Source organism: Pelecanus crispus, chromosome 5, assembly GCF_030463565.1.
Source record: "Pelecanus crispus isolate bPelCri1 chromosome 5, bPelCri1.pri, whole genome shotgun sequence".
NCBI lineage: Eukaryota > Metazoa > Chordata > Aves > Pelecaniformes > Pelecanidae > Pelecanus > Pelecanus crispus.
In genome coordinates this window covers 7,502,242-7,528,251 of record NC_134647.1, presented here as the reverse complement: position 1 = coordinate 7,528,251, position 26,010 = coordinate 7,502,242, and the positions used below count along the sequence as shown (strand labels likewise).

General features: G+C 42.2%; 1 protein-coding gene across 1 annotated transcript in view; it reads left to right on the top strand.

Annotated features, from left to right (window-relative positions):
• THSD7B (thrombospondin type 1 domain containing 7B) overlaps positions 1-18,370 on the top strand; it is a 273,031-nt gene extending 254,661 nt beyond the window's left edge. Inside the window, exons 20-27 of the mRNA XM_075710897.1 lie at positions 3,687-3,832; positions 8,914-9,073; positions 9,439-9,612; positions 9,703-9,798; positions 10,881-10,963; positions 12,554-12,746; positions 16,384-16,471; positions 18,289-18,370. Of these exons, the coding sequence (XP_075567012.1) occupies positions 3,687-3,832; positions 8,914-9,073; positions 9,439-9,612; positions 9,703-9,798; positions 10,881-10,963; positions 12,554-12,746; positions 16,384-16,471; positions 18,289-18,370 (1,022 nt within the window). The remainder of the gene's footprint in view (positions 1-3,686; positions 3,833-8,913; positions 9,074-9,438; positions 9,613-9,702; positions 9,799-10,880; positions 10,964-12,553; positions 12,747-16,383; positions 16,472-18,288) is intronic.
• Positions 18,371-26,010: the final 7,640 nt, after the last annotated feature.

Genomic DNA, 26,010 nt, shown 5'->3' with positions numbered 1-26,010 from the left:
TGTAACTGATACTTGCCTGTTGCAGCTGTAGTTCTGGGCAGCATCTGTTCAGGATGCTGGCTAGGGCTTTAGGCTGACATCGGGTTATATATTAGGGTTCCTCATATCAGTTGCTGTACTGCTATGAAAAGATGTATAGTACTGCCTTAATGGATGATGCTCCCACGGCCTGAATCAAAGTTACTGGAAAGATGTTTGGTACGGATAATCCCAGGCAAATTGTATTTCCTTTGTTAAAGCAAATGAATACGTGAGGATGCTGAATTTTTCTACATAAACGTTTTCCAATCCTGTATGATTTCTCCCAAGTTGTCTAACAGGAGTGCTAAATAGTATAGGAACACCTAAACCCATGCTTTGCCACTTACAAAGCTGACTTCATCAGGTGAATTGTGGGACTTACCTGAGTTACCCAGGGTTGAACACGCTGCCGTGCCTTGCTCAGTCCTCGGAGCCCAGAAGAGACTGTAGCAGGTTGCAGAGACGTGTACCCCAACACCAGACTGACCTGTGGGACAGAAATGAGGGGGATGAGGATGTGCATGACTGAAAGATTTGGTGGTTACATTTTTCACTGATTCATCACCAATTTGGGAAAACATTTTTGGTTTTGCCTTCTGAAGAAGAAACTTTCGTGACTTTTTCTCGCTCGCTACTCAAACTCATTAAGCTCCGGTTGATGGTGCTGGGAGGCATTGCTGGGAGAGCGACCACCAAAACCTATCCCAGAGCTGTGGATACCCCAGTGCCCGCTGGTGGGACTGGCAGTGGGAAGTAGCTGAAAAGCCCCATTTATCACCAGTCCCCTTTTCTTTTGACTGGACCTAACCTGACCTCCAGGGTTGTATTTAAGCAACTTGATCCCTGCTTTGGTCTTGCGGTTGCTTGGTAAGGTTGTGTTTTACATGCTCTGCTCACGTTCATCAAACAGATACCAACACATCAGTAATTTTGACTGGGGTGAACTCTAGCAGGAATTTTAATCATCTTGGTTTCAGCTGCGATGCATCACTTTGTGGGGATAAAATGCAAGGAACGGCAAGATTTTTTGGGGGGGAAAAAAAAATCTTATTCTTCTGATTTGAAAATATGATCCCATGTTTCTGAGATGACATTTCAGCCGCTGATGCAAAGCAGGATTTTAAGTGACCAGCATTAAGAAGACTAGCCTCTTTTTTTCCTCCTTTCAAAACTAATGACAAATTTGAAGATACAAAGAAATGCTTATTTTCAATTTTCACCACACTTTCTGTCTTAATTTTTGTATCATTTAACACTGCAGAGCAGAGGAAACAGAGATGTTGCCAATTCACGGGGAGATTAAAGAAAAATTCATTGGGAAATTAAAGAAACGGCTAGTATTGCTTTGACTCTTCCCAAGTTTGTATTGGAAGAAAAATAATTTCAGATGCAGTGAGATTCTGTTCTCCATAGGCAGCAAAAGATAAGGTATTTAAAAAGTAAAGATGGAGAGTTTTTCTGCTACTTGAGTGGTAACCGGGCACCTAGATAATGATTATGAAGTGAAAAAAAAAAAAGAAATCAGACCTTTAAGAAACTCACTGCAGTGATTGTGCAAAGAAAGATTTCAACAGAATTTCTTTCTTCAATGGTTTATTCACGGTATAAAAAGAAAGTGATAGACTAAATGAGTCAAGCACCAGCTGACCACTGTGAATGTAGTAAGTTTAAATGGTTTGGATAACCAACTGTAGGAAAATAAAATGTAAATAAATACAGAATGGTTGTTAATTCCTTTTAAAAGGAAAATAGTGATTTCTGTTCAATGGTCTTCCCATTAACATTTTGGTAAAAGATGTTAAACAGTGTACAGAAGGAAATTATTTCTTTAATTAAAATAGCTTGATGAATGCTTCAGGCTTTCAGGTCCCTCCTAATGAAATCGGATCTGTTAAGCTTAGGAGATCTCCTTTTCCGCAGCTGCTGTTTCGGGAGCCTCGTGCCTGGCGGGGCCGCAGAGCTCCCTGGCCCGGGTGAGCCGCCTGCCCCAGGGCATCCTGAAAAGCCCACAGCCACGGGCTTCCCACGGCCTCCCAAAGAGCCTTGCCCATTGCTTACCAGCCCTCAGCCTTCAGAATTAAGAAGAATGTGGCAAATTTGGTCCATTGCTGGAGAGGAAGAAACAGCTAATTTTGGCCTGTTGGGCAGGGGAGGGCTGCCGTGGGGTTTGCCAGCAGCGGGCTGGGGGGTTTCTCTTCCCTTGCTCTGACCCCCTGTGAACCGCAGGAGTTTCTCACCTTTCCTTTCCTCTCAGCTGGTAGGATTTTTTTCCACCTCCTAATGTATCTGATTCCGTGATGGCTGAATGCTCAGTGATGTGGATAAGAGCTTTTATCATCACTTCTGTTACAAACTCCTCAGGTCCAGGGGATTAGAACTGGAAAAGGAAGAAGTCTTAAAATTGGTTTAAATGGGTTTAAAAATGGAATTCAATGGGTCAGAGCAAGGGAATAGCATTGTAAAGGTAAGAGAGCTTGCTAAGGTGTCTGTCAGTAGCTTTCTCAGGTGTGTCTGCTTTTAATTTTTATTTGCTAAAATGTTTGGAAATGTAAATGTATGGAAACCCTGCTCCATAGGCAGTCCCAATGACAGTTATTAGAGATGTACCTTAAACCCAGCTGCGGTACCGTTAATTAAAAAGTGCGTGCATAAATAGCTGGGAGAAGGCTCAGTCCTCCTCGCAGCCTCCCCACTTTGCAGGGGTGTTTGCTTCCCCCCCGGACTCCCCTCTACTCACGACTGCAGCTGAACGACTGTGATACAAATGGGAGTGCTCCACCACAACACATTATCTCTTTCCTTTTCAGTGAGTTAGCAATTACGGCTCGCATCTGTCTTCTTGTAGGTGTGTGCCCTTATTACCCAGACCTTTTATTTTTTTAGCTGCCTCTCAAATCCATGCCTATTGAAAGTCAAGGCAGAAATTTTATCCCCAGCACCATCTTCTGCATCCTGTTGCATAAGGGCTTTTTTCCGCGCCCCCCCCCCCCCCCTTTTCTTTTTAATTGGAGCCAAGATTCTAATTGAAACATTTTGAGTGAAAACATTCCTGGAAGTAAATGGACAGCAAAGGAGACGGAAATGGAATTGCTGTAACTTTAATGAATATATTCAGTTTTGTTATTTCAAAAGTAGTAACATAATTGCTTTTTCCATTCAGAAGCTGAAGAAGTTTTCACCAATAATAAATAGGATTTTAATGGAAATGGCAGAAGTGGTTATGGACGGTAATAGCCACTAGAGTGTTTGCGGTTTTCAAATTAGATGCACATAATTGGTCATAAAAAGAAAATTTCATTTGTTAAAAATCTCTGGAAACATATTGAATGTGTAACCTTAGAAATGGTGCTGCCACAGGAATTATTTTCTTGTCATATTTAATAATCAGGATTTAGTTAAGTATTTAAAAGTGTTGCATAAACAAATAACGTATCTGGAAAACATGCAAAACTGTGTTTAAAAACTGTGTTTGAAAATATCAGTGACTGCATCACTTAGACTTAGCAGTTGCATCCGTATTATCCAAATAGTCTTCCCAATTAATTGCTTTGTTAACAGATTTTAGCGGTGGCAAACGAACAAGGAATGCTGATAAATCACAAAGTCTGCCTTCCTTTCTTCCTCCGGGTCTCCTTCACCGTGTCCTGTCTTCTCCCCTCGCCTAGGCCAGATGGTGCGTGGGCGCTCGGTGGTCCTGCGGGCAGCGGGCGAGGGCAGACCCTGCCCGGAGCAGCTCACCCAGCACAGGAGCTGCCCGGTGAAGCCCTGCTACAGCTGGCTCCTGGGCCCGTGGTCTCCCTGCAGAGTCCAGGTAGGGCTTTCGCCAGCGCTCCCCGAGGGCTCCTCGGGTTCCCCGCAGCTGGGGTCGACGACAGAAATCATCGTGACGTGGCAGAATTGATTGAGGCCACCGTTTGCGGGTCAGAGGTGTCTCTGTGGCCATTGAAGGTGCTGGTAAGATCCGTAGGAAAGCAGGGGAAGTTCAGGAGCCGTAAACCTCTGCACCTCATCTTCCAGCCATCAGCAGCGATTTATAACAATATGGGTTCAAGTACCGCGAGCTTGTAGAGGTATTAAAGAAGATTTACAGAGTAAATGTGCTTGAGTGAGCATAGTCATGGTGACCTATAATTTAATTATATAAAATAACTCTAACAAGAAAATAGATACACTAGATTTCAAGAGAACGTAATCTTTTTTATCTTTTTTTTTCCTTTTTTTTTTTTTTAAGTACTGTATAGCAGGTCTTTCCCCACAAGGTCTCTGGTACAACAGTGTGAGTTATTGTATGAAGTGCTGGTTTCTACTTTCTCCTTAGCCCATCTATCTTTTTAATGATCTAAAAATGGCTGGATTCAGTTGTGATGTGCCATACGTATGGTCGGCACCTCTGTATTGCTGTCATTTTCTCACTGCCAGTGACTTGCATCAGGCTTCAATTGATTCCCCCCGCCCCCCATACTTTTTTTTCTCTCCTTATCTGTTAGATCATGTTTCCAATATTAAAATATATTAGTTGATAACGTAGTTTAAGCAGAGGTGAACCTTTCACATTGAGGTTTCTCAGACGGAGTGAAGTCCACTCGTGCTGCTTAAAGCCGGCTTTGCGGAGGTGCAGGTGGGAGAAGTGTGGTTGGGGTGGAAAAGTGCCCTGTCTGGTCCCAGGGGACAAGACCTCTGCGTGGATCTGTGGCTGCTTCTCCACATTGTACCATGTAGGGGATTGAAGCCAATAATGCTCGTCCCTCGTGTTTTCTGCTCTGCCCTCTACCATGCTGCAAATGCTTTGAACACCGACTCGGTTTCTAGATGCAGTAGATAGACCTGTAGTGAATACTGCAGGTGGCAGAATAGATACCCAGAATTGTCCCAGGTTTTTACAAATGAAATCTGGAGTGTGACAGTCTTTGGACAGTCCAAGACCAGAGAAACAGAAATATATTTATATTTTATATAATGAACAACAACTCATTGCAGCTAGGGATGTGAATATGGTCCTTGTATGTACTGCACTCAGTATTTATTTATGTATAACATAACGAAATTATAACATCAGCTGATGTTTTGTCCAGCTAACATAAGCAAATTCTGGTAAACATTATGGAAGAGACCTTCAACCGTAGGAGCTAACACACCTGATAAAAGAATTAGTAGGGAAGGTGAATTAATGCCCTGGCACACTCCGGATAAATAACACATCATACAGATTAAAAGTGTGCACATCCAGAACCCAGCTAAATTTCAGCTCAGAGCAAGTAATCACAGCCTTCTCTAACCCAGATATCATCCTGCACATTCAGTGAGATAGAGCCTGCTTCTCTCCTTACATTACTGCGATGTAGTTTCTCTACCCTTTGCTTTGTTTTGGAGAGGAACCATTTTATTCATGTTCACTTCTCTTTAATGAGGTGCTTAGGAATTAAATGTAGTTCATAAATACAGGGTGATTTATTCCTGTGCTTTACTGGAAAAGAAGTTTAAGCTTACTTTCTATAGAAAGCTTTTGGAAGTCCTGTTTTCAAGGATGCTTTGTAAAATAAGGTCAATGCATCCTATGGTAAGACCAAAATGCATATTGTGAAAGTGTCTTCCTGTAATAACATAAACGGGACCATTAATTATAAGGCTAAAATATTTTTTCCTTGTATTATGAGATAACTGAGACTACATTTCTTAATTGTAGAAGGACTATTTTATGCTAAATTGACTCCATGTGAATAATTAGAGGTGTCTGCATGTTTAAGAATAGAGCCTGCTAAGTGTTCTGTATTGCTGATTTTCGCAGTATGGAAATCTGTGCATTGCTCTCCAGGTAATTACACATGTCACAGGCACACCTCCAGCAGGTGTGGGGCATTTTTGCTGCATTCAGAGGGATGCAGAACTTGGGAAATGGTCAATACGCCTAATCTTAAAGGGTTACATTGCATTAATCATTTTCCTACTGGAGTTGAAGTGGTTTACTCTGATTAGCTTAAAAAAAAAAAAAATTAGCAGTGGCTGACACTGTTCATAATTTTTCCATTAAAGGAGTGTAAGTGAAGTAGCTAGACATTATCAAGCACTAGCTGCCTAACATTCATAAGAAGACTAAGAACCCTTCCTTTCTAATGTGTTTTAAAAGTAATCCCTTAAATGTGATCGTGCAACGCTTCCTCATTAGAGAAAACTTTGACCTGATTAAATGATCATCAACCTGTGAAAGCACTGCCCAATCAACTCTTTACCTAAAATAATTGTGAACACACATGAACCCCAGTAAAAGCTGAAAGGGAGAAACTTTTCTTAAAGGCACCTCTGGGCAAAGCATCCATCTCATTAGGACTGTTATCTCTTGTCTTATTAGTGTGTTATATGTTGAAAGTATCAGAGGGTGACGTGAGAGAGGCTGCCAAAACACAGTCCTGGTGTAAACCTTCTCCTTATTTTACTGGTGGTCAGTTGGGGCGAGGGGGGTGAGAGGCGGAGACTCTGTGCAGGCGCTCCTGGAGGCTGTATTTAGGGGATCCAGGGTGGGTTCTGCATCCTCCATAGGGTCAGTGTAGAAATTTTTGCAGCCAAATACGGAGGATCCCCTCTGGAAGTCGAATTGACACGTATTTCCTGCCAGGAGCTCATCACTCAAGAGGCAAATAGTGGTTCTAGGCAAACCTCAGGTGATCACATCTTCCAAGGAAGAGCATTTACAACACAAATTTGATCCCCCGAGTTTTGAATATGTGATCATCTCCTTGGCAGTTCTCTTCTGATTAGCAGCTACTCCCCGCATCCTCAGTGTGCCATTACTGCAGCAAACTTCCACTGATTCCACACCTATTAATTAGATCTTCAAATGTATAATTTTCGGGACATGAATAATGTTTAAGACTATAAGGAATTCAATGCGGTGCTCCTGCATTGCTTATGACCTTGCCAAATATACCAAAAAACATCTCCCTCTATAAATGACAAGATGACCTTTTATCTTTCAAGTGTGTTCAATTGATTGTAAAAACACACTGCTGGTCTTGAAAGAAAGCGAGCGAATGGAAGCCACTGTTAAAAAGCGAACCTTTATCTTTGGAATTGTTTGAGAGTCCATGGTTTCTATTTATTTTTTATTCTACACATTGGAAAACATGAATGTATTTCCAATATTGCATGGCAGAAGAATGAAGAATGTTGTATGTGGACATTTATAGTGGAGACTGCTGTACCAAAAAAAATTTTTCCCCACCCCTACTATTTATATCTTGGTATTCATGTAACTATTTAAATATTCATATGCATATAAATACCTATATATTGTTTATACAAGAATATCTGTTTAAAAATTTTTTTCATCCTTTCCAGTAATCTTTAGGCATTCCCTGAGCCACTTTGAGCTGGAAAAATATGCTGCAGTTTGATTAGTGCCCATTTCCCCCAGAATTTTCTCCACGTCGTCTTCTGTTTCCACCAGCCATTTCTAAGAGCTCTAACCCAACTGACAGCTGCATGAGTTATTCACACACCATTAATCTCAGACCGCAATAGAGGTTTTGGTGGTGAAAGAGTAATTTAGAACAGTAAGTTACATACTGACTAAAGTGAAACACGGTGTTAAAAACTTGAAATCTGGCTGCATATAGTAAATCTACACTATGCTTCTCTAAGATGCTTTTGATTAGCAACTGGTCTAAATCCAGCTAGTTGTGCTCTTATTTCCATTTCATTGTGGGTCTGCAGCAGAAGGGATGGAGAGAATGAAAAAGCTGCCAGGTGTATGCAGGAGAGCCGTTCCTGCTAGCAAACCCACTGCTGAATGAATGCACTTGGTAGGAGCCATTCTGTTCTGCAGATGAAGTGCATTATTTTAAAAGAATCCACTGCCAAGTGATCCAAAGAAGCACTTCCCTTGGTTATATAAAAGCAATGTTTCATCCTTCATCCTGAGTTTTATTTACTGAATTTTGTAAAGTGCCATTTCCACAAGGCTTCAGGCGCACGTTCATAAAGCATCACGCAGGGTTGAGGTGTGCACCTCAAACATCATTGCAGCTCTGTTTTTCAGATAAGAATGAAACAATTCCAGCCTCTAGAAATAGCCTCAGTGCTTCAGCTTTTACAATGTCCTCAGCCCTTGATCACCGCTTTAGCGAAACAATATTGATTTTCCAGTAAAGGAAGTCTTCTTCAGCAAGTAGTTTGGTGTATGACTAAATATTTCAGAACTGGGCTGACGGGCGTGAAGTGGCTGGCATGGAGCCTCCTATTGCTTGTTCAAATGGGGTTCAGTGCTAACAGGCGGTGCCTGACTTTGGGTGATGGTTTGGTAGAGTATGTGACACGAGTCGGTGATCTCTGTCCACTGCAGAACCAATAGCTCTCTTTAAGAAATTACACAAACAGCCTAGCGCACAGTAATCCTGGCAGTCTAATTAAGCATGCTGGAGGATTTTTGCTGTTGCAGGGTTTAAACCATGTAATTGCTCCTATTGGGCTGTATCATCAAAGGAGGTCCGTGGAAATATCCATTCCTTATGCAGGCTCTGCTCTTGGCCTCTTTAGAGAAGCCAAAAATTTCTGTGTTCATGTAACCGGGCATTTTTTAAGAATCAGTAAATTCACTAGCTCTAGTTAAAGGCATGAAGGGCTGACCCCAAAGACAGTATTCATCTTTTATGGTACCCACCACTTCTCCTGCTTTGGTTAAGACACACTTTTCTGTGTGGCTCTGCCCCTACCTCTGAGCTTCTGTAGAGATGTGTACAGAGGAGATCTCCATCTGTCTGCCCATAACTAGGGATACGATTGCAGTCCTAAGACCAAATTTGTATCTTTGAAGTCTTTTTAGGTGGAATTAACTATATTTCTTCTGTCATCTGCTAACGTCAGTGATGTGTGTCTCTGTTCTTTTCTGTCATTTTGTAGGGTGGACAGTGTGGAGATGGATTGCAAGTCCGCAACCTCACGTGTGTGGTGCATGATGCATCTGTTTCTGTTACATCCAAACCAGTAGAAAATGCATTGTGTGGTGACCTGCCATCGAAAGAGAGTGTGCTGCAGTTACCTTGCTCTGTGCCTTGCCCAGGTAAAGTCTTTGGAAAGTCACAGTGTATTTCTGCCTGTGATAGCTGTCTGAGCCACAGATTCTTCCATAGCTCTGAGTACTGTCAGCTGCCATAGTAAGATTTTGTACTTCAGCACATCAGGTAAATCCTCCATCTGCTGTTTCTAGATCACCTGAAAAAGGGGTTTTTTTTGTTTTTGGTTTGTTTGGGGTTTTTTTTTTTGAGAAAATGAGATTCCCCATAAAGCAGAAAATCTGAGTAATGCCTACCACTGAGGGATAAACTGGGGGTATTTCACTATTACAGCTGTTGTATGCTTAGGTTGTCCTTATCCTTCAAGGCTGATTCCTTTTGAAAACCCGTGATTTATTCTTCCAATGTGCAGGTGACTGCCACCTGACAGAGTGGTCAGAGTGGAGCTCCTGTGAGCTCACCTGCATCAATGGCAGGAGCTTCGAGACAACAGGGCGCCAGTCCCGATCCAGGGCATTTATCGTTCAGTCTCCTGAGAACCAGGAGAGCTGCTCCGGACAAGTGATGGAAACACGGCCTTGCTCAGGTAGTGTGGCCACAATGCTGCTTCTTCCCATTCAAGAGTTTATTCTGGTTTTGTTGCAAGGGGAAGACTAACTGGTATTGATAATTGCAGGAGGGAAGTGTTACGACTACCTGTGGAAAACCAGCCTTTGGCGAGACAATGTACGCACGGTGTGGTGTCAGCGCTCAGATGGAATAAACGTCACAGGTATATCCAAAAATTGCCATGCACAGCTATGAATGGAAGTCTCCATCCAGGTTTTTCTTCTTCTGCATCAGTTGCTTAGAGGGCAGTTGGAAAGCTTTCCTAATTCCTCCAGAATTTCAGTTCAGATTTGTGTGTAGGAAAGACAGATGGGAGCTCGTCAGCCTTGCTGTCAGGTCAGCATCACACATGCCATTACAGGAGAGTATTTGGGTGAGTTAACCCTACTGTTGGGTTGGTCACAGGAAGAAATAAGTGTACATGTACTAAATGGGCTTCCTGGGCTGGCTTGCACAGCCGTTAGTGCAACCTTCCTGTAACTGTGGAGAACAGAAGAGAACATCACACGTGTGGTAGAGAGCCCAGCTTCTCTACTTCTTCTATTCAACACACAGGAATCTCAAATCATTCAAACTGTGAGATTCCTGCTGTTGCTGTGACCTACAAATTCTGCCTGCGCAGGATGAAAAGGGAAATTCATGGTCAGCACTTTGAAGCTCCGCAAGAGACTGGCAAAGGCAGTAGGGCTTGCACATCCGTGGGATCTCTCTTAATACGCACAGGGTGAATGAGGAGAGTAGAAATGAAAATGCAGATGTTCTTATCTAGTTCTATTTATAATGACTAGTTAAGATAATAACAAAAGTTTTATGTGCAAAGGTTGCCAAGTAGTTAAGAACTCATTAACATGTTTTTATTCCTATAGAAACACAGACTTCCCCAAGTGAGGATGGGCAAAGGCGTTATGTGGATTATGTCTTCTTATGTAGATAAGACATTAATGAGGACACAGAAGATCTGCATCTAATTCCTGATTCTGTCCCCAACTTCTTATGTGGCCTGTGGCAAATTGCTTAAATCTGTATATCTCTGTTCTCCATTAACAAGATGGGTATGATAATAATTCCCTGCCTTGTTAAAGCAAATTAATTAATGCAATGCCTACAGATATTATGCTAATGTGCTCAATCAACTAGTATTTAACTATATAAAATAAGCAAGCAAGCACTTCTTACACTCCGGTGTTCCAAGTCAAAAACATTTTAAAACATACTCTTGAAGGCACTCAGTATTTTCTTTTACAGGAGGGTGCGCTCTTCGGACGAAACCTGCAGAAGTTCGGCACTGCACCCCGGCATGCAGAAAGCCGTTCTCCTACTGCACACAGGTAATTGCTCGCTGCAGAATATGGTTGAGAAATTAACACCACATAATCTATTCAATTAGTTTGTGTATCTTAAATGCATTCCAGAACTTAGAAAATAGTTTAGTGTGTCCATGGTACCACCTCGAGGAAGTTGTGGGAATTTCAGTCTGAAAGGAAACCATGAACCGGCACAAACGAGTGATGGAGTATTTATGTGGTGTTACAATTTTGGTTTTGTTCTGTGGAGGAGTTTTGGAACCTCTTGGTTTAATTTTCATTGAATGCTATTGTACTGTCCCATAGAAAATGGACTGTAAGCTTCTATAAGAGAGTAGATGAAAGAGTATGTCCTTTCCTGCTCCTCCACAGACACGGAAAGCCCCTGTGAGCGTAGGGAAGCTGTAGCATGTGATACCACCACCCCCATACTATCTTCTGAAACAAAACCTGGAAGTGACCTTTTTTCCCAAAATCTGCAACACCAGCTGAATCTTTGAGCCACTGCCACTTCTTTGCCTCTGAGCAAACATGAGCCCAGAGGTTACAAATGTCCCTTCCTGGAGTACCGAACTCCAGAGTAAGAGCTTCCCAAAATGCCTTATCTGTGTCAGTACTGTGACGGAGTATAAAAACAAGGACCCTTAAAGTAGCCAGGAGCAGTTGGGGTTTAGATATTTATATTTTGAAAATAGCTTCCACAGCTCAGCTTCAGCTGAGTATCTGGTGGGAGGAATTACCATTGGAAACTAGCTCGTGGGCACTTGCATGTGGCTGAGAGGGTGGTCATGAGAGTGCTCAGAGCCTACAGGAACATAAAAATGATGGGTAAGCATGAATTTATTAGCTATAAAAACTCTTGAGACTTCACCTTTTGTCCCAAAAAGCTCAGGATCATGTCTGTCAACAAGTTGGGGATGTTGTGGCAACAAAACTGATGTCAAGAGTTAAATTCTTATCACAGAGTTTGTAAATCAATCGCCTGTTTGGCTCGTAACTGAGGGTATTGGACCCTCAGACATGAATTATAATTATAAGATAATTAGCAAAGAAGAATCTAAAAAAGCTGTTTTAAAGTAGAAATACAGAAAATGGAGTATCTATTTAGCAAACCACAGACTAATAAGAAACGTTGTGAAGAAACTGCTTAGACTGATCCAGGACAGTGGATATTTGGCCATAAGAAAGAAAGCTTCGTTTCAGATAGCCCTGTGAAACACCGGAGTGGAAATACATTGGGAGGGTCTGGGTCTGAGGTGGGGTTGTTTCTTGTTCGTCTCTTCTAATTCCCAGCAGGGTCAGTGGGAAAATTGTTATTGAGGAGTTTGGATCAAGCTACAGATGCCTGTTATTAAGCCTGTTGGGATGAAAATGTTTGTATGTTGGGCTTCTCCATAATTACTGACTCTTTTTCAACCAATTCCCCAAATATATTTTTGCTTTTTGAACTGAAACGGGTTTGCAGGCACCGTTTCCTGGCTTGTTTGGTTTGGTGGTGGTGAAGTTGCACATGCAGGATATACCTGGCAGTTTCTTCATAGCTTGCCTACAATTTGCACTGTTCTGCAAGAGGATACTGTTTGGTTTAATGCTGAATTCCCTTTTGTCGCCTAGAGAGGAGTCTGCGGTTGTGAGCGAGGATATACAGAAATAATGAGATCAAATGGTCTCCTGGATTACTGCATGAAGGTACCAGGTTTAGAAGATAAGAAAGCTGATGTTAAGACCATTGCTGGAAAAAATAAACCTGTCAACTCAAAAATGCATGACATTTTCAAAGGATGGTCTATTCAACCTTTTAATCCAGGTGAAAAACTTAAATATGAATGGAATAAATTGTCTTTACAACATTTCTGTAGAAGAAAGGTACAAGCTTTGTAAATCATAACATCAGAGATTGTGGCTGGGAGCTGCAGAGCAGCCTCCCAGTTTCTAACTCGCATGCCATCTTTCATTCTTTTGTGCCTGTACCAAGTAATCACAATCTCTTATGTTGAGAGATAGCAAAGACAGAATGAAGCAATAATGTTTTGCAAAAGTATATGTGATTTGGGGGCATGCTTAGAACTATTATCTGATGATGTTTCTAGAAGTAATATGTTTGGACCAAGGAAGATATTGATCACTAGCGCTTCAGAAGATTCCGAGCAGAAAGTACTTAAGATTTCATTAAAGAAAACATTCGTTGTGTCTTGCCATATTTCAAAAGCATGTGAAAAAAACAAGGTAGAAAGTGTAGAGTTTAGAGTTTTAGGTGTTGAAGTTAAGACATTAAAAAATGCCCCACAAAAAGCAGGCAAGCTGCTGTGCCCAAGCAGTGCATCCCAAGCGGATCTTTGACGTCCACACCATAAAGTGCTTCAAAGTTGGAACCGTGTACTGGATGTGCCCAGACTGGTCCACAGGACTGGTGCTGTAGCTGTAATAGCTCATTACCATTTGGACTGTTATTTTGCGAGATGAATTTATTCAAAATAAATTTCTAAAATGCAAATAGGCCTTTAAAATGGGAGACAAAGGTGTCAGGCGCATCAAGCTTTACTGAAGTGCATTAGTTCCCCCCATATTCTAAAATACTAGCAGTGCCGTCTTCCCCCTCTTCTGTTACTTGCCATTGCATTTGTTTCCTATTAGTTTGTAATGAACACGAGACTTTAGAAAACACGTAACGAAAGGTTCTGTTACACGGGATTCAGGGAGCCATAATTCTGTCTGATATATGTGATCACACTTTGAATGTTACATTTACATATTTGATTTGCATACAGTAGTTAACCTTTGCGTTGACAGTCTCCGAGCTCATAGAACTCGGTCCAAAGCCTTTTGAAGTTGGCTGGTTTTCGATCAAACCCATCATCCAGAAGCCCACGCAGTTCACCAGCAGTTTGAGTCACAGGTTTGGGGTTAATTGCCTTTTTGTCAGCATGCGTGGCCCTCTGTAGGCTGTCTTACTTAGGTGTCATCTCTTCAGCTGGTACCTTTATGGGGTTAGAAAAAGGGAGAGAGGTGTAGGTGGATGCTGCAATCCTCTCTTTTTAAATCAGCATTCAAGGCTGCAGCCCTGAAAGCTTCTGGTGGGCTTGACCTCAGTGCAATATCTGTGAGCCAGCTCTCCCCCAGGGACTACAAGACAGAAATAGGGACTAAGAAGCTTTTACAGAACATGGTGTTATTTAATTTCAGGGCAGAAATGTTATAGAAACAATATATGGGAAAGGAATAAATGTGCTCCATGTGTGCTAAGTGTATCACCAACCCCATGGCATCCTGCAGGTAACTCTTCAGTCTGTATGTGCCCTTCAGACCTCAGCTCAAGGCTGGTGCTCTTCAACTCACTCCCCTTTGTCTAACTTCTTGACAAAATACGTAATTACTCCCCTTAAACAGGCTTTCAGGCTTGCTAGTCTGGGGGTTTGCAATAATTACTGCTAGCTGAGCCAGGAAACTGCTGTTACCTACCAGTTATGCTCTTGATGGCAGGTCTATGGTGAATGCTCCCTGTATGGATGGCATTTACCGCCCTTCAGTACTATAGTCCTTGACATTTGTGTACGTCTAAGGACTTATATCTGTCAATAAAAGTATACGTGCCTTTCTTCAGTTACTTTGTGATTTCCCTTCCCGTTTACAGTTTGGAACACAAATTTTACTACGTTTTAATTGAGGCTGATGTTTTTGTTCTTTTAAATGCTCTGCAGGATTGCACAGAACTGATTTTGAATCAGGCTGTGTTTTTCCTTTCTTTACCAGACTCTGAGAGGCCAGAGTTCAGGTACAGAAACTTTTTTTCAAGTTGAGAGGCAATTTAAATAGCATTGTTTAAATTGTAGAATGGCATGGTCCAATGCCTTTATGTTGGGGATGGAGAGCATAGCTGCCTTCGTAGCAGGTGTGGTGGGATGCCTTTTTGTGGCTGTGACAGTCCCCTTGGAGGACTTCTAGATGTTTCTTAGCCATCTCCAGTTGAGAGGGTGACAAATTTCATACCCAGACTTCAGCCAAAAAAAAAAAAAAAAACCAAAAAAAAAAAAAACCCAACCCAGACCTGACAAACAGAGCTCTTCTCACATGGGAGATAGGCTGTAGGTGTTTCAAGGAGAAGAGAAAATCTGAGAGAGGTACTCAGCCTTTCCACGAAGCCTGGAAGAAAAAAGAGAAAGAATGGGATCTGATTAAATATGTTTCCCTTTGAAAAAATTCACCATTCAAACATAAAATGTAAAACAGGCTCAGTGATTGTCCCATGAAGTAACTCCCCACTCGCATGACTGAGTGTGAAGTGGCCTCTGTCAAACCACATCTGTGGGCACGGCGCAGGTTTGTATTCCTGCCTCCAGTATGTATTAACAGCTCTGTTGATGTGAATCAGCTCACACTGCTGCTGCATGCAAAAATACCATCGCTTCTCCCCACAAAAGCAGCTGTACAGCCAGAACGGAGTAAGAAACAGAAATATTGATCTTTTAAAAATTATGATTATTATTAATGCAAAGCTTGTAATTAGGGACGTGTCCAAATAACGTGTGAATAACTTCCTATCAGAGGGAAATGTTTCAACACACTCAAGCTCACATGTGCGTGGAGGGGTTCCGGCAAGGGCCGCAGAGTGGGTCCCCTCCCATTGCAACCCAAACAGCCCTATCAAGAGCCTTACCTTGTCTTAAAGCCGGTTATGTCTCCTGCTCCTGTGGCCCAGCTAGAAAGCTCTTGCACAACTTTATCCCTCTTACTATTACAAAGCATATTCTTGGGTTGTTTTCTAAGCCCAATTTGTTCCCATTTGTTGCCCAAGCGTTTTTCAGCTCTAAGTAGCTTGCTCACTTGTGTTCGCTGGTGTTTACCCCAGCTGACCCCCAAGTATTTATGGAGAACAATCCCATCCCTTCTCAGTCCTCTTTTCTTTAGGCTAAACGTATGGGGTGTTACCTGCCTTTCTATCTGGCTCAGCTCACCATTGAACTGCCTTGGCCAGCGCAGCCACTGGGGCTCCTGAGCGAACGTACTGCAATTATCTCATGCCCCTGCTCCTTTCCACGGGCAGGAGCCTGGCCAGGTTGTATTTCTCGTGCTGCACCATGAGCCCGGGCTGCCCGTAATGAACTGCAGGAGCTCAGCCAGAGGGGAGGTTATGAAATAATGCTGCTTTGGAAAACTGAGACGAAGAGCTCGTTTTCAGTTTTCATCGAGGAAAATCTGCACTCCTTAGTAAACTTCAGATTTTGTCTTTAAAATGATTGATTTTTACAGGAATCTTTTTTTCTATCAAAAATGTGGGGTTTATGGATTATTCCCAGCCAGTCCTTGCTGTGTTTCCCATCAATGATGCTGCTAATCTTGCTTGTGTGCTTTCTCTTTCCTTAATCCCTTAAGAATTTGTGTATTTTGGAGTAAAGTTCTTTATTCTCCCCTCTTCTCCCTCTGTCCTTTTCCTCACCTTCCAACAGATGGTAAACTGAAGATGTGGGTATACGGAGTATCGGCTGGCGGGTTCCTCATCATAGTTTTCCTGATTTTTACATCCTACCTGATGTGGTGAGTATGGCACATATTTTGTCCTTAAATAAAAGCTAGTTTGCTTTTGTTTAAACAATCCAAAATATATCACAACTCTCTGTGTTGCAGAGATTTAATCCTCAAGGCTTTAGGGAGGAAAGGAGCCTGGATTACTTAACTGCCTTTGTTTGGCCCCTACCTTAGAGTAATTTAAAACTCTCCAAAATTGTAAATGTTAACAGATGTAATCGTGAAGAAGTATGGTGGCCATGCAGGGAAAGAATTATTTTTGGTTATCAATAGGCCCTTATATTTATTCAGACTTCTGCTGGGATTAGAAAGGGCTTTTTATTGTATTCTTTAAAAAAAAGATAAAGTAAAACTGAAAAAAAGGCAAGGAGGCTGATTGGATCGAGGAGCTGGCTTCCGCTCAAGGAAGGACTAAATAGAATAGGGGCATTCAGTTGGAAAATGATGTTTGACGTGGGAATACAATAGACATCTATGAAATCATGAATGGAGTAGAAGAGGGCGCTAGGGAATTTTTATTTCCCACAATATAAGAAGTAGGAGGCATCTGATGAAATGATCGTTTAAAATAAACAAAAGATTTTATTTTTCACACAGTGCATTATTACCTTGTGAGCTTACCGCTGCCGGGGACTGTGCATGCCAGGAAGATAAATGGATTCAAAGATGGCATAACAGTTCACAGGAGATTGGGTCTCTTGGTGTTAATTGTGGTTTTCTGGATGTACGCTCCAGCTCAGGAAATCCCTAAATAGGTTTTTGCAGTGAATACATCAGGTGCAAATACGTCCTATGTCTAAAGCTGCTGTTACCAGCCACTGTTAGAAATAAGGTACCCGGTGCACCGAAGCTCTGGTCTACACCAGTGCGTCGCTGGTGGTGGGCTTTACTGGTGGGGGAGATGTCTGCCCTCCTCCAAAGCAGCCGTCGCCCCGGGCTGGGGTGGTAGGGCTGGTTTGACAGAGCTAGCGTTGCACTCTCCAGTTCAAATATTTCGAAAGGCGCTGCCATTGATGTGTCTTGGGGGATACGAAGGGAGCAGTGGCCAGCAACCATGTGTCCTCCAGTGCCCACAGCTGTCCCTGAGGAGCACAGAGCTGGCCCAGGCTTTACGAACGTTAAATGGTGCAAGCTGCCCCGAACCCTGTCAGATCAGGGCAGGCAACTGGAGAGTCACAACCATGACCTGACAGCATCATTGCCCGCTTTCATCCAAAGTCACTTATTCTTTCTCTCAGTCCTTCTCTTCAATTAAAAGCTTAAATAACAGCGTTTGGATGCTGCTTAGGAGTTGCAGCTTCCTTATTTTCCAAGCCAGGTAGCTACCATTTCTCTGTGGCTTCACAGTGGAGAATACAGAGGATTTTTTAAATAATATTACATGGTTTTCTGTCACTTGAAGGCTGGTGAGGAAGTGTGTTTCTCAATAATAATTGTTGTTGCTTCGATACTGTGCCAAAGAAAAAATGAGAAGATCCCACTCCTAGACAGCTCAGGTTTCAATTTTTCTGCAAGGTGTTCCTTGTTTTGTCAGCTGTGAGAAGACACGGGAGACAAATATGCTTTATTTCCTCTCCAGATGAAGAGCACAGTTGGCTGCTCATTTTCGGCAGGCTGTGTGTCCGCACCACACTTGTAACAGCACTCAAGCACATCCATGTGGTTTTTCTTGGACGTAGTCACTGTGCTGCAGTGTCACCTAGTTGCAAAATGAAATAGCCGGCATGGGAAGTTGATTTTTTGTTGAAGTTTGGGTTTTGATGACGTTTCTGAGCTTATTGCAGTTTATAATTTTGTCTCCTGAAATATTGTTCTTTTTCTTGCAGCAAAAAAACAAAGGAGCATCAAAGCACTCCTCCACAGCAGAAGCCTCTAACCTTAGCCTATGACGGAGACATTGATATGTAACATAAAAAAGAAATCCAAATGTAGACATCAACTGCCTTAACTGCTTTCTTTTTTGGAACTCTCCGACTTCTCAGTTTTTTGAGGAATCTCTTGATGTGTAATATACCGGGCAGAACAGAAGTATTGCAAGCTTAAAATTTTGCCACCTCTTTATTAAAAAAAAAACCAATGGAGTCAAAGACCTTTTCTGAAGAGACCAGAAAATACTTCTCTTCCTGTTGAGCAATGGGAATAAAAAAAGAGAATTTACAGACATCAAAAGGAATTAGTAAAAAAAGAGGCATGACAATCCTGAGGAAAATGTGATGTTTACTGTAAATGACAAGTTTGACACAGCATCATTATGCACTATATTAGTGCAGGGTTCTTTATTCTTCACATGTTTCAACAATGAGTTTTCTAGTGTTTACATTTCGTTCAAAGACTTTAAAACCGGATCATGTATTTTGAGAAACACAAGCAAGAACGAATTGAAGTGTCTGAAGTTATCAGGTTTTTTAAAGTTTCTTCCTTCTTATCCTGTTTTCTAGTCTGGAATATGATTTTACTTCATTTCCACCTACAGGACAGAATAAGGATTGTTATGAAAAAGCATAGGTGGTTTCTTAACCAAGAATATTTTTTAAAGAGTTGAGTAGATAGGTGTTTTGATGAATGGCTAGAGGATTTGATTGTTTAAAAAGTATTTTAAATTAAATTAAACCATGTAGATACATTATGGCCAGTTTAAATTGTTATTCAGTTTAATTAATACAAACTCTGCTTTTGTATTTAAATTTTCTTATCTGAAATATTTATAAATTCTTTTTTTGAATTTAATTACCTGACCTCATTTAATATACATCAAACACAAATGCAGTTTGCAGAAGGTCTTGCTTTTTTAAATGTTTCGAAACCACTGAGAAGTTACATGTCGTAAACATCTGGGAACATTTGAAGAGGGTAAGTGTTTATAATAGTGTGTGTCGCAAGTAAGAAGGTGCCATCTTGTGGTATTGACTTGTATTTATAAGCAAATAAAATGCTAAAGAGAGTGAGAAATTTGCTTCTGGTATGTTGAATTAAATGTGTGTAAACAACATCCATTATTAGTCTTTTACTGTGTCTGAGATTGGGCTTGGATTTCAAACAATTCGGGCATATTTTGTGCTGTAGTGATTAGTGAAAGAAATATTGTAGACAAGTACAAGTTGAGAGAATAATTGCAGATCTGGAGAATGCTTGGTCTTATTTTTAGCTCAATGCTGCTGCTTATTCAAATAATTACAAGGAAGAGAAAAAAGAATTGTTACCGACCTAGCACCTGTGCGGTCCTTCTCAATCCGCAGTTACTTCAGAGCAGGTCATCACAAGAGAAGGGTATAACTAGGGCAGAAGGCAATGCTCATCTTGATATGTTGCCATTCACAGCTTTGTAAAGTTATTTGAATATTACGGTTTCATTGAAAAAATGATGGTGGTGTAGCTAGGTTTCCTTCCCCAGGTCAGGATCCCTCCCATTCAACGTTTCTCCCACAGCGTCAAATTGAGATGATACTGTGTCATCAAAGCAAGGTCAGGAATGCGCTTTCCTTTTCCTGCATTAAAAAAAAAAAAAAGGCTGATGGAATTGCGAGGGGAAATCGCCTCATTTCTGGCCCTGAAGATGTTCAGCTGGCCCTACCTTCTACCTTAGAACTATAACTGTTTATGGTATAAAAAGCAGGATCTGGTGTTCCTCAGTAACATCGGGGGCCTGAATCTTTTTTTAACGGTGCCCTGTACTGAACCTTTGAGTAACATGTATAGAGTAAGAGTTACAAGGGGAATAATGGTCCAGTGCTATTAGGAAGAATACTGTCAGGTCTTAAATATATTTTGTCTGTGGGATGCGACGTGAGGAGAGTGGTACTCTCTGAATAATGAAGGAATGAACTCAATTAAGTGTGCTGTTCAAAAAGACATTGGAGTGGGAAAGTTGGTGTAATAATAACAAAAAATGACAGGTGGAACATGCGGTCGTTGCCCTCAACATCAGGGTAAATTACAGTCCAAACCGTGATGTTCAGCACAGGAGCTGCGGGCGGTATGGTGAACTGCCTGGGGGAGAGAAGGAGCTCCAGGTACAACACCGCAACACGTCTGTTTATACTGAGCAGATGGATCTGGGCTTGTGCTTCAGTTTGGTGGCCTTCACGCAGTCCGTGTCCCCACTCGTGCAGAAGCACCTTCTGGCCAAAGCCCCACCGGGTCTCCAAAGGGACGGGACATGGCTGATGCTGGGGCTGGGCGCTGCCGCGCGGGGCCAAGGCACCACATCTGCTGCAGAGCTGTTGCAGTTTGGTGAAGCCCTTTCGGGAATGAGTGCACCTGTTTGTGAAATAAAATAAAGCAGAGGGGAAGGCTCATGAGGCTGCTGTTAGAGACAGCCGCTGCCGGCCATGTGCCGTGGCTGCCGGCGTGCACGTGAACCCTGTGTCTGCTCGTGGTCCAGCCTGGCCCAGTGCGCTGATTCAAATGTCACGATGTAATTGCATGTATTTGATAATTCGGGATTGAATTAAGCTGTAAAATTGAACCGAGGAGCTGGTGGCCCTGCAGGGCCCATGAGGCTCAGAATGCACCATAATGCAAAAAAAGGAACCAGTTGTTCAGACAGATACCAAGATTATTGCTGTTTGTAAGAGCCCTAGGTAAATGTGCTGGGAGGGGTGCCCAGCCTCCCGTGGGAGCACTGAAGAGCAATTCCTACCTTTCAGAGTCCAAAACGACTCATGACATGGAAGAGGGATTACTCCCAGTTCCTGCCTATCTGGGATTTCTAAACTTTATGCTGAAGTAGCTGGTGCTGACCCCTGCCGAAGGCAGGAGAGAGATCTTGGTCTGGTTCAGGAAGGTAACTCCTATAGCCTTAGCTAGGGCATCCCATTAAGACACGGATGTGATTGTGAGTAAAAGCATTTGAGGGTGAAGGGTTTGCCACATGCCCTGGCAACGTGTCTTGGTAGTTAATAACCAGATAATGAGAATCTGCATTTTGTCATCTTTTGTTCCAACCCTATTGAGTTCAGTGTCCGCTGCCACGCGTCTCCTACTTTGGTATTACAGCTGTAAAATGTGCAACTCTTTTTTTTGGTTCTTTTTTTCTGTCTTCGGTGGCATTTTCTCTCATCCATTCAAAGACTCTCTAGCACACAACAGTAAAACAAAGTAACAACAACTGAAGTAAGACACCACAGAAAACAAATTGCTAAGAAGAACTGAAGTGTTGCGTACCTACATCATTCCTGCAGTCATTTCGGTTGTGCTCAGAAATGGGGTATTTGCATGCAGAGGTACCATGTCTGTGTGTATCGCTGTGCCTGAACACTTTGAACATCTGGGCTTTTGTATGAGGTAGACATTTTTCCTGCAGAAATATCCTGAAGTCTTGGGGAGGTTTCACGTTAGCAGGGCTGGATCCCAGCTGAAGTCCCCTCCAGCAACCTCACCAGAAGTGTCACTGAGCACCTGAACTTCGGGTGCTACAGTCAAGAACAAAGACTGTAATTTTCTTTGCTCTGAAAGCAGAGTAGTGTAAAAACTCCTACAAGACAGCGTAGCTAAAGACTTGTAAATTAGCTTGTGCTTGTATTCATATGTGTCAAAGAAGAGCCTAATTGCATAGCTTTCTTTGCTTAAGTGCACTTACATTCATGCCCAGTTTCATCAGGAAATGAAGAAAATATTATCTTGGGAAAAAAAAATCAGCTGAGCACTTCCAGTTTGGATTAGTCCTGGTAAGTATGAAGTTATCATTAGAGATCAGGTCATTTGCTGCTAACGTGGCATAGCTGGTTTCTTGAAAGACTTATTTTTTCTAAATATGTAACTTAATTTGCACATATGAATGGAAGGAGACATGTAGTTTAAATATAATTTGGGGGCTTGTTTTCAATTGGGAAGTAGTAATGCGGGAAAAAAAAAAGATCTGACTCAGGACCTCTTGAAAGATGGATCAGGATACCTGATGTATTAATGTGCCTTGGGACAGATTATGGTTCTGTCTGGTTTAAAATGTAATTTAAATGAATTAACTTCCACATCTTACAGCTGTGACATGCGCCTGTCCGGGACAGGCGCTTGATTTATATTATCTTTATGAAGATGTATCTCTGCGCATACTATTACTTGCCATCAATATGCATGCATTACTTGATTCCCGGAGCCACGACCTGACAGGTGACTCTGTTACTGTCATTTAAATGCTGACATGACTTGTGCCACCGGCCATTGTGACGTGACATGACCTGACTCGTAACACTTACGACGGGTCATGTCTCCTGCTTCTGTCAGACGTGGAAGCTAAAGAAAGTAGCGTGTAATTCCGTCTGGTCTTGCTGCATCTGTAGGGAAGGGCATCTGCCTGGGTCGCGGCAGTCACCCCTGCCCGGTGCAGCTGCACGGATGGGGATGTGATGAGTTAGGGGGTTGTTAAAGGTTGAGAAAGATGTGTGCAGCTGTGAGGTTGCCTTAAAGAAGTCTGCCTGACCCCTCAGGATAGCTAGGGCTAGAAACATGAGTGTAAAAACCAGAGGAATTCACCTGAACTACCAATAAATGGAATCGCACGCAGTCATTTGTTGTTCCTACCTGGTAGAGAGAAATGAGAGTCTCACTGTGAAGTCTGATAGCACGGGACCCCACCGTTCCTTGAAATGGGTTATTATTTGGCCACGCTTTGTGATTTGCTTACATTTACATTTGGGGAGAAAAGACTGGATTTGAATGAATAGTTATAATGGTAATCATGGCTATGGGATGCTTTCTGCACAATTTTTTAATGTATACCCTTTTACCTTCCAATCTAATACAGTTTATTCTTATTTTTAAATGTAAACATATGGTAAAATGGTCACATATGAACTGTCTGTGAAAAGAAGCCAGAAACCCCATCTTTGCACTTGTTGGTAATTATGCTCATTTACTTTGATTACATGCTTTGTTACAACAGTGTATAGAATGGGCTGTAGACGGGTACATGGGTTAAAGCAATTTATGGGATTTATCCTGTCTGTGAAGAGATGTTTTGATGGAATGACAAATCAGATTCAATTTCCTCTGATAAGGAAGAATGTTAATTTTCTTCTCTGCTTTATGAAAGTTCACCTGCATGTTATGAATATTGTGGTTGTTACATGCCAATATGACATTTGGAAAAAACCCTCTTCAAACATAATAACAGTGAAGAATCTTTCTACAGTATGTGGATGAAGTGGAGCACCAAGCATTAATTTTGCAGATGAGGAAGACAGCAGTTGTAAATTTTTTTTTTTTTTTTTGGGTGCAATCTGGCTCCTACCCCATGTGAGCAGGCTTTGAGTAGCTTTTCTGCAAAAGTGTCGGAGTGGATGGATGCAGCCCAGAAATGGTGTTTCCGGGCTGCTGCCATTGCCCAGTAATCACAACACTGCACAGCAGCAGGATGAGGCTAAGGAGTGATGTGATGTTTCCTCTCTCCATTGCAACTATCCTTTGGTAGCTGCGTTCTGAAACTCGTGTTTCGCAGGATTTAATGTGCATGTAGAGTCACTCCTCTGACACTGTTGTAGCATCAGGCAGAACCATATTTGGAGGGACATATCTGATCCAGGGTCAGTAAATGATGCCTATGGACTTCACTTGGAGATGATCAGATCATTTGTAGGTTGTTACCTGTCGCTTCCTTACAGTTTTCTACCTCCAGTACCGGTTGTGAAGATGAATTCAGCTATCCTGAAACACGTTGTGTGGCAAATTAAGTGATTTAATTACATAATTTGGCTTTACCTTCTACATTGCTAGTCAATTTAGTTTGTGCCTGGATCAGAGAAGAAAATCCCCTCAATTGATGGGTCAGACCAGTGAAAGATCCAAGTATACCATGAGAAATGTGGTCTGTGGCTGCTCTTCTGCAGCAGAAGATTTAAGCTTCTTGGCTTGCATGCATTGGGTAGACCAAGTGTATCCAAATTTATTATGGATAAGTGGAGTAGTTGGAGTCTACCTGAGGATGGAAATACAGGATGGTTTCCATGATGGGATGCAACAGAGATTTAATCTGTCATCTTCCACGCTTTGAGAAAAAACAATGCAGAAAGTCCGCAGTGACGGCTGACATCAGCGTTTTTCCTATTTGTGGTGGATGTTTTAAGTCTTTCCTCTGATGAAACAGAAGACTTGTCCTCAGATAAACAATCCAGAGTAGGACTTTGGAGAAGAGATTTCTCTATGACAGAAGGGTTTTTTCTTCCAACATACACTACGGAGAACTTGCGGAGGTTGTAGCCCAGCTGAAGCACCAGTTACTGCTTGTGTTTCAGCCGCTATAGGTGAGCGGTTTGTTTTGAGAGGTGTAAGAAACACATTTGCTGAAACCCAGACAGTGTGTCTGAGCAGTCTCTCCCCGTGACGGACACGCTGAGGGACTGCAAGGAAAAGTCACAGCGGCGAAAGGTCATACCAGAGCAACTCACAGCAATCCGTTGTTTTCTCTAACGGCCCCACACCACTTTTTTACTGGGCAAAACACTTCATCTTCCAATGTCTGGCAGTCCTGGAGCAGAGAAAATGGGGTGTTATATCTCAGTCCCAGTCCTAGCTCTGGTTTCTATTGCAACGGGCTGTGCGTGATGGGCTCAGCAGAGGAACAGCAGGGACGTGCAGCGAGATAAGCTCTACCCCGTGGCTGACGGCTGCACTCTCTGGTGGCAGCGATGACTTTCAGGCAGGTTTCTCATTGCTGGGAAGCATCACAAGATTGCTACTTCTTCTCCAGTAGAGACTGGTGGAAAATATCGCTTCATATATTTAATGCAATCAGCTGATGGAGCCTGTTAAAGACTGAATTGCGATGAAAAGCTATAATGCAGATGTGTCACATCACAGTTGCGTTGTCACTCTATTCCTTTGTAGGATACAGCAGATCCACAGCCATTATTTTTAAATGCAGTCTCTATTACTGCAAAGCGGTAACTTGAAATATTTACTATTTTACTTGCTTCATGCCAAGTGAGATTTCACTCAATTTGTCATTAAAACCGCTATCGTCTTCTGAGGAAAGAGAATATATTTACATAAACTGCTCTCCAGTAATTCTGTGTTTTCTACAGGAGTAGGGGCTGGCATAATTTTCCAGTCTCATCAAGGTTTGTCCACAAAATTCTGTGCTGATGAGCCTGTGGGACCAAAGGCAGATGTAAGGGAAAGGAGTACAAATCTATTCATCGCACTCAGCAGGATGTCAAAAGGCCAAAGGGACCAAACTCCCATTCCTTTGTCACTCCCGTACACGCGACACGGATTATCTTTGACCAAAAAAACCCCCCAAAACAGCTACAAAAGACCCTCTCTAATTTTGCAGAGTTGTGCAGTATTTTTGATGTACTGGCAGAACATGATTTAGAAGTGAAGAGCTGCCGTTTGAGATGAGTCTGCTGGATCCCTTCTGCAGTTCCCACTGCACACAGTTTTGATTTCCCTTTTACAGAAATGATACGACTGGCTGAATTGGCAACCCTGCTCATGAATCATGAGGGACAACTCTCCCCGGTAATGAAAATTTTGAGTATTTTTCCATATAACGCTAGCACTTTTACTCTTCATCATCTTATTTCCATCACGGTGACAGCCAGGAAGGTACA